At 24.8% G+C, this 13,605-nt stretch overlaps 1 protein-coding gene across 3 annotated transcripts in view; it reads left to right on the plus strand.

The window, feature by feature from the left end:
- The window catches only part of LOC413557 (syndecan), a 169,838-nt gene that overhangs the window by 151,895 nt on the left and 4,338 nt on the right, over nt 1–13,605 (plus strand). For 2 of the 3 annotated variants that reach the window (XM_016916613.2, XM_006559184.3), the window contains exons 2-4: nt 11,147–11,339; nt 12,154–12,242; nt 12,657–12,828. In XM_016916613.2, coding sequence (XP_016772102.1) covers nt 11,147–11,339; nt 12,154–12,242; nt 12,657–12,828 — 454 coding nt within the window. Of the gene's footprint in view, nt 1–9,029; nt 9,169–11,146; nt 11,340–12,153; nt 12,243–12,656; nt 12,829–13,605 lie in introns of those variants that run through there. The other variant, XM_006559185.3, reaches the window with a different exon arrangement.

Here is a 13,605-nt window from a genome sequence, read left to right on the forward strand (position 1 = left end):
ATCTACAATTATAAAAAAAAATTATCTAAAAGAAATTGAAGAAAAATATTGTGATAAAGTAGCAAAGAAAATATTATTATCAATATTATTGATATTATTAATTAATATATAGAAAATATATATATTATATAATCAATATATTATATTATGTAATTTTTCTAAAAAAATTAATTAAAATTAATCAGAATAACAATTAATTAGAAAAAAACTAAAATTGAAAAAATTTTTTGTAAAAACTTTTTGAAAAATTATACAATATAATATATTATTTTAGATGTATTGTAATGCATAATTTTAGATAAATCTTAATAAGAGAGATTTTAAAATCAGTTTTCTTAAATGCTACTACATAACAAAATTTTATAATAGCATTAAAACAAATTCAAACTGATCTATCATAATGTAATTCATTGTAATAGAAAATTATAAATTGAGTGAAATTCCTAAAAATTAGTGAAGTAAGAAAAGTAAAGAAGAATGCTGTTTTCCCTTTGTAAATATCTACATAGTAAAGGAAATAAAGAATATTTCTTCTGCAAACATAAAGGAAATAAGGAAATTTCACAAATATAGAAAATAAGGAAACCGTAGAATATTTCTATTTCAAATATTTGGAACTCGAATAAGTGTGGAATATTTTTGCTACAAATATCAACAAGATTCTACAAAAGTCTATGAATATTTAAAAATATTCTTCTCAATTTGCTCGTGAGTATTTTGAAAAACAAACTCCATCTCTGCCATGTGAAAAAATTTTTGTTCCACATTATTATTATATTCCAAGTTGCGCACAAGGGATTGAACTTTCATCAAAAGATATTCCATTACTCCATGGCGCCATCTAAGAAATCATAAAATTTATGATATCCAAAGAATATTTCTATCACGAATCCGGAAAATTTACATTTCTTTGCTTATCCCTGAACCAATTTCCTTATCAACAATTTTCTCCTAAAAAAAAAGCATGATTAATATTTTTAGATTAAGTAAAATATAGTTAATTAATTAGTTAATTAATTTTTACAAACAAATTTTTCTTTTATTTATTTTTTTTTCATTTTTCAATTGTTTGAAATTTGAATAAATCAAAATTATTATTAGATAAAATCATAATTTTTTTCTAAGAAATCAATAAGAAAATCATAAAGAAACTATAAAATAAGTTTATTTCTTTAATCAAATTTTTATTCTATTTTCTTTTAATCTATTTCATTTTTTCTTTATAAATAAATTAATAATTTATAAATAATTTTTATTTTTTATATGACGAATCTCTTTCTAAAAATGATTCCTCATTCTATTCCTTTAGTTTTCTTTTTAATAAAAAATAAGAATTATTTACCTTGATATCTTCTAATTTCAGTATTTGAAAATAGAAAAAAACATGAGTTAGAAAACATAAAAAACAAAACAAAAAGATAACAATTTGAATAAATTATTTTAAATATAATATATAAATATAATATAATAATATTAATAACTTTAGTATTAAAATCAAATTCTTTCACATATAATAACAAGTAATTTCTCAGTATTAAAGTTTAATCTAGAAATTTTTAAATCAAGCAATGTTTGAAATTACGTGATTTATATCATTAAGAATCAAAATTTGGAAAATAGTTAAATACTCTAAAGAGTATACAAAATGGTTTCAAAGAAAAGTCGAGTATAGAATGGATTCTTTTTTACTCGTGGCCGCAGACGATGTAGGGAAATATTTGCCTAATTCGCCGCTTAGCATGCAGAGAAGCTGAGTCGGACAGGGTGAACTTTCTTCGTGGTTCAATTCCCCTTTTTTTCCTCCCCTCAATCTTTTCAGATAATTTTTCTTTTCGTTCCCTCTTTTTGGAGGAATTCTTTAATACAAGGGTGCATATTGGGATAAGGGTAAAATTAATTTAATAACTTTTTGTATGACTTTTAAATTTCTTAACCTTGATAAGTTTAGTAAATTAATACCTCAGGAGAATAATGACTTAAATAAACTAAATATTAAATGTTATTATTATACAAATTATTATAATATTGATACAAAAAGCTTAATGTTTTACTTATTTATATTTATATTTTGTATTAAGTTTATAATATCATAAAAATTTTGATTAAATTAAAATTAAGTTAGATTGAATTAAAATAATTTTTAACTTTAACTCAACAATAGCAATTCTGTATTAATATTAAATATTAAACATAAATATATATAAATATTTAATACTAATAGATGATGATAAATATTATAATTATTAAATATTAATTTTTAAATATTAAATTAGAATATAAATAAAGAAAAAAATTTTAAATTCAATAAAATAAATTAAATAAAAAAATATAAATTTTGACAGTTATTAAAATATCACAAAGAATAATTATAAACTAAAATTCCATGAATTACTTTATTCATTAAAGACTTTCAAAGACATATAATTAATTCTTATAAAAATTGCAAATTTTTATTCTTATATAAATGAAGTTTTCTTCTAGAATAACTAAAATTATATTTCAACAAATGAACAAAATTCATGGCAGATACTTACATACAAATAGAATACAGCGTAATAAATGAAGGAAGTACTCTAAGAAACCGAAAGATGAAGAGAATCTCTTCCTTTTCCTTCTATTTGTTTTATCCCTTATTCCTCTCGAATTAAGACTTCGTTCCTCTTTCGAATTTTCGTGGATAATGCAACAAGACGCACAGATCCTTTCCTTTTCCTCTCTCTCCAAGCTCATTAGCATAATTTCCTTTAACGTTGAGGCTTCAAGTTAGATATTCATTAGCGTAATTCCCCTTAATGTTTAGTGGGCTAATGTCCCTCTTCAGCAAGAAAAATCTCGGTCTCTCGACACATGATCTTCAAGGAAGCGTATTAACGTCCCATTCTAAGATTGAAATCAAAATAAATCTCTCTAGTCAGAGTTGATAACAAGCAAAATTTTCAGATGTGAAAACCATATCCTTTGGGAAATGGATAAGCCTATCCTTTGAATTAAGCAAAAAGATTTGCATTTGAAAATCTCTAGGCAATTAAAACTGAAGAGAAAATCAGTATAATCTCAGAGACTGAATCTTGGATAAATCTTTGATAAGTATGTTCCCAATGAAATATTGAAACCTAAAAAAAATGAATTTTAATTAAATTAAATAATAAAATAATAAACTTTAAATATGAAATTAAATAAAACTTTGAGAATTAAAGAAATCTTTTTGAAAAAAAGAATTTTTGTATCTAAAAATAATTGCAAACAATCTTAAAAGATATTAAAAAGTTGACCAAAAAATTGAAAATATTTGATAAAATTCTATAATAATTATATAATACTCGTGGTAAAATTATTTTGTAGGGAAATGCTATTTGCATTCAAAATTTAACAAATACAAAAATTTAAATACAAAAGAAAATTATAATAACTAACCAACTATGATTAATTGTTTATAAATAAAGAATCTTTAAATTTGTATAATCATTTGTAAAAGAATAATTTTATTTTTTCTTTGTTAATTTTCTGTAAAGAACCTTAATCTTGAGAACACTAAGAATTTTCTATTATTTAGATTAAATCATTATTATAATCTTTTCATAAAATCTCTTGAAAAAAATAATTTCCCAACTTTATCCCAATTTCTCAACAAAAATTTTCATTTTCAATTCTTTTTTTAAAAACAACTATACTATATAAATATACTTTTATTCTCTCATCAATCATTACTTAAATAAAATCAATTTTTTTTTCTTATCTTAAAAAACATTTCAGTTTAAAATATACTACTATTTTCTCTCGAACAAAAGTATCATAGCGGATCTGTAATATTATGACCAATATAATTATAACGATAATTACTTGGACACATGATGTGTATTCATATACTTTATACGTTTTAACATATCTCCAGAAGCTCATTAGCAAAATGAAGATGCGATTGCGAACCTAGCCTGCGTTTCACACGGTTTGTTTGCTTTTTCTCTGCGTCTCGTCTCTTCTTTCTTTTCCTGTCTAACTATTACACTTTCCATCTCCCATCTTGTTTCCTTTTTTCTAACGCATCACGTCTTCTCTGCAGCTCGTCAGACGGATTTTCTGGATTCCCTCGAGATTTCGTTGCTCCTTTCTCTTCTAACTTTTGCTTCCTGACTCTGTATGTTCTTAAACTGGTATTTCTTTCCTCGATGAAAAGTGCCATATCTCTCTCTTTGTTTGAAACACAATGGAAGCAACTTTATAACATTTGGAATTATTTTATTATTTTTCGAAAGATTACCTAAAAGTTTAAAGTTGGAAAATAACTCCTTGAAATAAACTTAAACTATGAGAAAAGTATCAATGAAAAGAAATCAAAAATGGAGATTCTAAAATTTCTAATTCTTGAGTCTAAAAATCTAAATTCAAGTAGAATCTAATTTATTAGATAAATTAAAGTTTTTTTAAAAATTTTATAATATTTGAAAAATTTTATTTCTAAAAGTCGGAAAAATAGAATATCATATTAAATATTTCCTCTTAATAAAAATATAATTTTAATATTTATTATTAGTTTATTTTAGTTTAATATATCTACTTTCCAATTAATAGTTAAACATATACATTTCATCTTAATATATAAAATTTACTTTAAAATATATTATATTAATTACATATATTAATTAAATATATTATCATATATTATATTAACATCTAACAATAGAATAATTTTTTTTTATACTTTCCTTATTATGCAAACTTTTGTCTGACTCTATTTTTTCCTTAATTTCTTCCTTCTTCCCGTTACCCCAAATCTTTCAACTTCTCAACCCCTTTCCTTAATCTCTAGAGTGCAGCTGGATTTTTCCGTGCAGCAGTCGCTTCCCGTCTCCGCACTTTCTTCCTTTTAAAGTTCACAGTCTCGCCAAGTGTTCACAGCTAGCTGATTTTTCTTGATTTTTCCGTTTTCTCTAAGGATTTCGGTTTCTCTCGATTTCTTCCATTTATTTTTACTATCATCTTTTATTATCTCTTACTATTCTACTATTTTTTTTTTCTTTTCTGAAAATATGTTTCAATAGTTTTATAATGATTCTGATAATTTTTTCATTATCTTTTTTCCTATAAATTTCGATCTTGATTTCTTTACAATAAAATTTCCTTTTTTTTCGTAAATATTTTAATCTTGATTCGGTTTCCATTTCAACTACTCAATATCTTGAGCTTTTTGCCACTGTCAAACGCACAGTCTCAGCAGTTTTTGACTTTTTTATCATATCACGTTTGAAATTACGAGATAAATCATCCGACATTCTTTGGAATGTTATGTATACATTATATTTTTATTGAAATTGGTTATAAAAACTATTATAATATCTTTTCTGAAATTTTAAAATTATGTCATACTTAAATTATTAAAAACTAATAAAATATATTTTTACATTAATAATAAAATTTATCAATTTATTAATTCAAATTTAATAAATTCAAAATGATTTATCATTATGCAATATTTATTTATATCATTTTTCATAAAATATATTTTAGATAAAATTTTCAATAAACCTATTAAATGGAAATATTGAATTATAATTATTATTTTTTATATCTTTTTATTACATTAATTTGTAAATATTAGTTTAATTAAATTTTCTCAAATTTTAAAGTATTACCATTTTATTATATCATATAAGTATATGTTTATTTTTTCTTTTTTATATTCGATTTTTAACTCCGAAAGGACATCTTTTTTTACACCGCGGTTGATAACCTCTTATATCGATCTTCGTTCCGTCATCCATTTATCTCTGTCTTCGGCTCTTTGTCACCAAACAACCCCGATCTTTTTTCTCCTCACCCCTTTTCATTTACTTGAATTATTTCTGCGGCATCCTTTGATGCCAACAGGATGTCCAGTGACAAAAGTTGCTTAGCTATGTTCGAATTTTACAGATGGAACTTGCAGAAAAAGAGCAATGGTTTTCGCAAATGCAGCTTTTTCCTGTTGAAATATTTCATGATCATGTTATTACAAGATTTTTTGATTATAAAATAAAATTAATCAAGCAATAATTTATATATTTCACAATCACTTCAAATTTATGAAAAAATTTTCTTAACCTCTTTTGTTATATCTCTCCATATATAACATAAGTATTTGCTATCAATTCTATATAATTAGATATAATTAATACTAATTAAATATATTTTTCACGTAAAAATAATTTCTTTGATCATGATGATTATCGTTAGTGAAGTAATAACAATCTAATAAAGATAAAAGAAATTCCTATAATGTTATTTATGTCATTGTTGTCACTAACCTTGTTATTATCGTCTCTGATTATTTACATTGTAACAAATCCATTATTAACATGTAGTATATTCATGCATATGAAAGCAATTTAATAAGTTGCATAGCACAAACTCGCCGCGTCGTTAAACGTTGTGATCCCAGTTTAAAGCAGAACGAAATTAACCGACATGAAATTGTATTTCACGTTGAACAGGCTAATTTCGTGAAATGGAAATGATGGCGTCTTTATCCTTCGGTTACAGCCGATGAAGAGAGGGGGACGATGGTATCGTGTTGTGCATTTGACATCTTACTTTACCAACATGTCAAGGCACAAAACAATAATTTATGCAGCTGTTTCGCGCATTTCGATCGATTTGTTCAATTTGGAATTGAAGAAATCCAATAAAAAAACAGCGAAGTTATACATCTCATTATTCATTGTTAATTGAATTGACTGATTCAATCAAATGATTTTAAATATTAATTAATATCATAATATAAAATAATAAATAGTTTCACTATAAAACAATGCAACTATGAATAATCATCAACGAAGAATGAATATAATTGATTTTCGATCGATAAAAATATCATATCATCATCATAGAATTTTATTGAAATTTACATCGAAATAAATTTTAGCTCTTTTTAAATTTATTTTAAAAATAATTTTGAAATTTCTATTTAAATTTCATGAAAATAAAATTTTAATACCAATTCTATAATAGAATTACAAATTAAAAAAAAAAATAAACATTAGAATTACAGATAATATTAAAAGATTTCTTTAACTGCTAAGAAAAACTATTATATAAAAAATTATCTCAAAAAAAATGAAATATTTGAAGATTGAAAATTTTAAAAATAGTTTATCTATATTATTATTATTATTTATATTATTATTTATCTCATTTATCTAGGCAAAAATAAAGGCAAACATAACTTACCATGAAATTTTCCATTGATACGATTTAGACACGATCCATCGAGCGTGAAACAAAATTCAAAGCAAAGCATTTAAAACTACAGTTTTTCTCTTTAGTAGCTTCATTCTCTTTCATAATGCAGTATCCGTATTTACTTTGTTATGTAGTTAATGAACTGTTTGTGTTCCCTTTATGAAGCCAGAGAATTGATCTCTCACGTATGGAGGACCAAATGAAATCTAATCGGTTGAAATTTCGTTCAGAAAGTTCGCTTCAAGGAATATTTCAAATATTTTTTTATAAATATAAATAAACTCTTTGTTTTTTCTGAATAAATTAACTCTATTAATAATCAATTGATTTAATTATATATTATTCTTATTGTAGAAATTTTGTAATTATTAACATTTAAACTGATTTCAACAACTGATTTTCTATCATATTTTATAAAAAAAAAATTGCTTAAAATTATTAATTTTATTATTTTTCTTCTTAATGGACTTCTTATATTCCGTTGATGCATTGATTATTGTATGATTTATTTTATTATTATTATTTTCTTCAACAATAATTATTAATTAGTTAATTTGTACGATTAGTAAATTTTTTATGTATATACAAAAATGAATTTTAATTTCTATCTTAGAAAGTTGAAAATAGAGGTTATGTTTTTTGTCAGTAACATTTCTTTTCTCTTCTATTATGGCAGAAATTACTAGTTGCGGATGTTTGATTTGTTTCTCTATACGATATCAGTTTCATCGGAAATTCATCGTCTTGCCAACTTTCAAACATCCGGTATTTTCTTTCCCCTATGTAAACTATGTAAAACAAAACTGATGCGAGAATGTAACTGACGTTGATCAATGTATAAATAAGAAACGAATCTAAGAAAACCATAGTTATATTAAAATCTACAAATTCAAATTCAATATGAAAGATTTCAATTTTATTCAAATATATTGCGTTGATGTGAGAATGTGCCATATGTAGATATTGTATACGTAGTTGCACGTTCTGACCGAGGATTTTCAATATCCTATAACAAAATATCGAACTGATCATCATTCTATCATACGACTTATCGTATATCTCGAATCTTATTATGTATCAATTTTGAAAATTTTAATGCATTTGTATATCGTGTATTAAAAATAAAAAAAATGAAAATATGATAGCAATTTGAAGTAAACTATAATATAAAATATCCAATGATAAAAGAAATTTAGGATCATTCAGATTTTCTAAAGCATATTAAATTGATATTTAATTAACTTAAACAAAATATATACAAAATATGGACCAGTTATACAAAGAATTTGAATAAAACTGTGTGATGCTACGGTCCTGGCCAGGTCCTCCCGTTTTATATCTGTGAAGGAACTATATTGAATAGCCTGGAGCAGTGCCGTCTACAGGCTCGAGCCTGTACTACGTCAGTGCAGTCACCACTTTCCTGAAAAGCGTGTCGTATCTTATCTACCAAAAACTTCCCAATTTTTAACATCGAAATCGTCATTTGTCATCAACTTCAACTACAAACTCGTGAGTAATCTTATAATCCTACGTTCATTTTGATTCCGATTAGTTTTCATCAGAATTCATTAATTACGTTTACCGCGAAAATCGTTTAAAAAAGGCGGGACAAGTGGATCTTGAGAGCCTTGACCTTAGCCTTTAGTCATTTGCATGCAAACGTAGCCGCATTGTTCGCTTTTCCAACCACGACAATAAGACGAGAGAAAAATAAATGAAAAAAAAAAAAAAAGAATGCGTAATGCGGCAGAATGCGCGAAAGAGGTCGATAACATCGCGCGCCCGCGCAATTCTTGCGTTTCTTCCGCAGACATTGGCGAAAAAAGTCGAAGAGAAAGCGGATCTGTGCGTATAGCCAAACTATGTAAAATATCATAATAGAAACACTCGTGAACAATTGTATACTCATAAATAAGCTTTCAAACTGCTGCGTATAATTATTTCGATGTGGTGAGTAGCTGGCCCGGGACGAATTTTGTATTATCGATCAGCTGCGAACGACACCAATGTATCCGTACGCACAATTGCTTGCACCCGGTGCATTGGCCGCAGACATTACTCTCTTAAATTTTAAAAATAGTGCTAATACTTCGTGATATGGTGATTGAATATTAAATATTTATAATATATTTATAATTGAAATTATTTTAAATGATTACTTCAGAAAATTTATTGATTTAAGATTTGATAATCAAGGTTAGTGTATAACAATTTTTGTTTAAACTAGAATATTAATGAATGAATAAATTACATTATACACTTTTTTCTTCTTACAATTTTATATCAAATAGAATAATCAGATAATTAATAACTTATGAGTGATAACAAACAATTTATTTTATTTAATTTGTAAAATTTATTTTTAAAATTTAATCTGTTTTATTTCAAATTTATATTATTGTTATGTAACAAAATATATTAATAATTTGTAATATATAAAATTTTATTTATAAAACGATATGCTTTATATAAAGACTGCCACTGAAAAATTAGAATTATTCACAAAGATAAAAATTTTAAGAAATTTTAGTAATTATTAATAATTAATAATTAATATCATTGTATAAATTGTATAATTTCGTTTTCTGTTATTGATTATTTACACAATTAGATAATTAAATAATTTTTCATTTTTGATAATATATTCTGTAATATATAAAACATAAATTATTATTGCCATATTCAATTTTCAATTTTCAATATTCAATTTTTGTAAATATTTTTAATTTAACAAATCTTAATTTTGGATTAAAATAATTGATAAGTTCACAATCGAAGATTTATTGTATCGAATAAATATAATGAATTTAATAAATACTTTTTTCACTAGTGCAACTAACTTTTATGAACATAGATGAACCAGATGGCAGTTTTGCATCAACGTGATTAGTTTCTTTTAGTTGAAATTTCGATATTTGAGAGTTTGATCGGTTGCTCGTTCCTATTTGATTGTACAACATGTATATAAACAGTGTATTCTATGTGTTCACTTGTACCTCTCTTTCAATCGATTATTCTCATACATGTCACTGTTTCCGAGAGATACTACAATTCAATAGACTATTTCGATTACTTCGAAAAAACTCTCCCATAGAAATTGATTCTTGTTCAATATTAGCTTAAATAAAAAATGAAATATAATTAAGATTTTTTTTAACACAAGTAAAGTAATTTAATATAAAATTTATCATATATCTTTTAATTGTGCACATCTATTTTTAATTTAATGAAAAAGTATCAAAGATATTAATTAAAATAAATAAATTGAACAGATATTGTGAATCAGTCAGAGAACAATTGCAATAATCAAACCATTTATTATTCTGGACTTCATGGCATATCATTTTAACATTCCAATAATATTGATTAATCAAAAACTCTTACTTGAAATTCTTTTGACATATTTTGCAAATTTATTATATTAATAATTAAATCAACATCAACACAATTTTAATACAATTTTATATTTATATTTCATTACTATTACTCACATTATCTATTATGATTTTTGAGTAATTCTTATTTATAAAAGTGTATTATAAATAGTTATAAATGGTTAATAAAAACCATAAAAATTATTTTTATTTCTTTTAATAAGGAAGATATTACATTAAAGAACTGTGTAAAAAAAAATAAAATAGTGTTTTCATTATTGTTTTTTATGATAACTCAATAAAAAAACACACAATTAATTTTCTTTTCACCGTTTACATGAAAATCATACATATTTTCATTTTATCAATATTTCTTTATTTTTTTATTTCTTTTATCTCAAAATATAATTTAATTATTCTCGTAATTTTATTTATAAAAACTATATTAAACATATATAAAAAATGTGTAAAAAATATTAATTCATTCTAGATTAAATTTTTTTATAAAATTACTCTTATGAAATTCTTATAAAATTCTATTCTTTTTATTTCAGAAAGATCAAAACGAAAAAGACAGGACAGCGGGAGGAAGTTCGACGACGTACAATTCCTTTCCGGACGATCTTTATTTGGACGACCAAGAATCTTTGGAAGGTTCTGGTCGAGGTGGCAGCGAAGGTCGCGACGATCTTGAAGCATCCGGAAGTGGTCTTGGCCCGGACGACGAGGACGGCGACGACGATCACGGTGAATATGTTTCATTGTTCCTCACTTTATTAGTTTTTAAAGAAATAACAAAGTAACAATAGCAATATAAATATTTAATATTAAAATTTTTTAGAAAGAGAAAAAAATAAGATCATCAATCATTTATTTCATTTTTACTTGTGAAAAGTACAATCATAATAATGTTAATGATTCAAAAAATGAAAGATTTTTTTTTAATTCCTGCAATAATTTTGCAACAATTTTGAAAAATTCGATATGGATAAACTACAGATCAAACTGAAACGCAATTATTCTCTATTGTGAGTATTTCAGTTTAGAGACAAAATAAAAAAAAAAAAAGAATTGGAGTATTTGGGCTACGAAACAATCGAACATCAGCGGCGGTTTTTTTCAAAAAGCTACTCATCCATGTGGATTCCATCGACGATTGAAAAGCATGAGCAGAAATCGACGACACGAAGAGTCCCATCTCGTTTTGCTCAAAATTTTTTCAATAAAAGCGTAGCTCGCGGAATGCATTGTATGCGGCACACCAATGATGCGCGTCATGCGATTTCCAGAAACGTTTCCTCTTTTTGTCTCCATTTTTCAAAATTGCCAAGCTGGAAAACGCTTCACGTTTTATCGTTTTCCCCATTCAAACTTGGTATCTCTCGTTCATCTTTGAACTTGAAAAAAACAATGAACGAAATGATATATAATCTTTTATTACTGTTGTACATAACATATTTATTTTGAAACTTATTATAATTTTCCTTTAATATTCTTATATATAAGATAGAACAACAATTTAAATAGTGAATTATTTGATCTCTTTTTTTTTTTCTTACAGACTTTAATAATAATAGGATAGAACCACCGCCTCAAAGGCCAGCAAAAGTACCAAACTCTGTCGACGAACCAAGTAAAACTAAGGAACAGGTGAATATAACCAAAGTTTTTATAATTAATTACAAACTCCTGTCAAGATGCCTTTATGAGATTAAAAATTTTACAATATATTACCACACAGTTTCTAACATAGTGCTACATCAACTATCTTTTCTAAAGCAATTAAATTTGTCATTTCAAAGATAAAAATTACATTTAAGCATTAAAGGAACTGTCATGGAATAATTAATTATTCTAAAAAAATCATGAAACAGTATATCATTTTTATCTTATGATTCTAATGCAATATTTCCTAATATTCAAGATCATCATGACTCGTTTATTGTTTAACGATTTTTTTTTTTCTATTTTTAAAAAGAAATTCTTCTAAAATATGTGAATGTTAAGATTTTTAAAGTTTTAAAAACGCACATTCTGAATTGAACTGATTAAATGATATTGCAGACTATCGTTGAGACTGTAAACCGACCCGAAAACGAGGTCGATGTAATCGAACCCTTGGATGTCGAGGACGAGCACTCGGACAACACCGACGATATCCACGAAGTATATATCATGAATCCGAAACACGAGGACCGCAGCAGCTCTTTCTTTGCTCAGCCAGGTGTATTGGCAGGTAAGTCTATATTTTCATCATCTTTCTTGTAACTCGTTTTATCATCACAAATAATACAAGGGTGAATCATAATTATAGCGTGTAAAATTTGAAATCAATTTCTGAAATATTATCTTGCAATTTTTAAATTCGATTGTATGAACTAAAATTAAAATTCTTTTTAGCAAAGAATTGTATTATGGATTGGAAAATATTTTTAAATTTAAATGAAAATATCGATTTAATTAGATATTAAATTTGAAAATATTAACAATATGATTTTTGTTATTTTATTTTGAGAAATATATCTATACATTTTCTAAATAATACAAAAATATATGCAATATTATTAACATAGGAATTTTTATTTCCTCAAAATTTTAAAGTAACATTAAATACATCATTGTACATTTAATTAATTCGTAAAAAGTAATTTTAAAAGTCGAAATCTTGATACATACAATTAAAATAAATGAATATGAAGTTATTTGTTATTTATTAATGAATTTCCGTAGTATTAAACTTGAAGTATACAATAACACACAAAAATGGTATTTATTCACAAGAAGACATATAAATTCTAATGAAAGGTTAGAATTGTAGGTTAACTTATTCGGAGTCACACATAGTAAATGAGTTACGTAATTAATATTTTGAATAATTCAACAGTATTAAATAATAAATTGTTTATTATACGACTACTTAAAATATTTCAAATATTATAAACGTTCTTTAAAGTTAATTATCAATCATTTAGTATTAAATACAATAAAATAATATAATAGATATAATAGAAAT

Source organism: Apis mellifera, linkage group LG15 (assembly GCF_003254395.2).
Source record: "Apis mellifera strain DH4 linkage group LG15, Amel_HAv3.1, whole genome shotgun sequence".
Classification (NCBI taxonomy): Eukaryota; Metazoa; Arthropoda; class Insecta; order Hymenoptera; family Apidae; genus Apis; species Apis mellifera.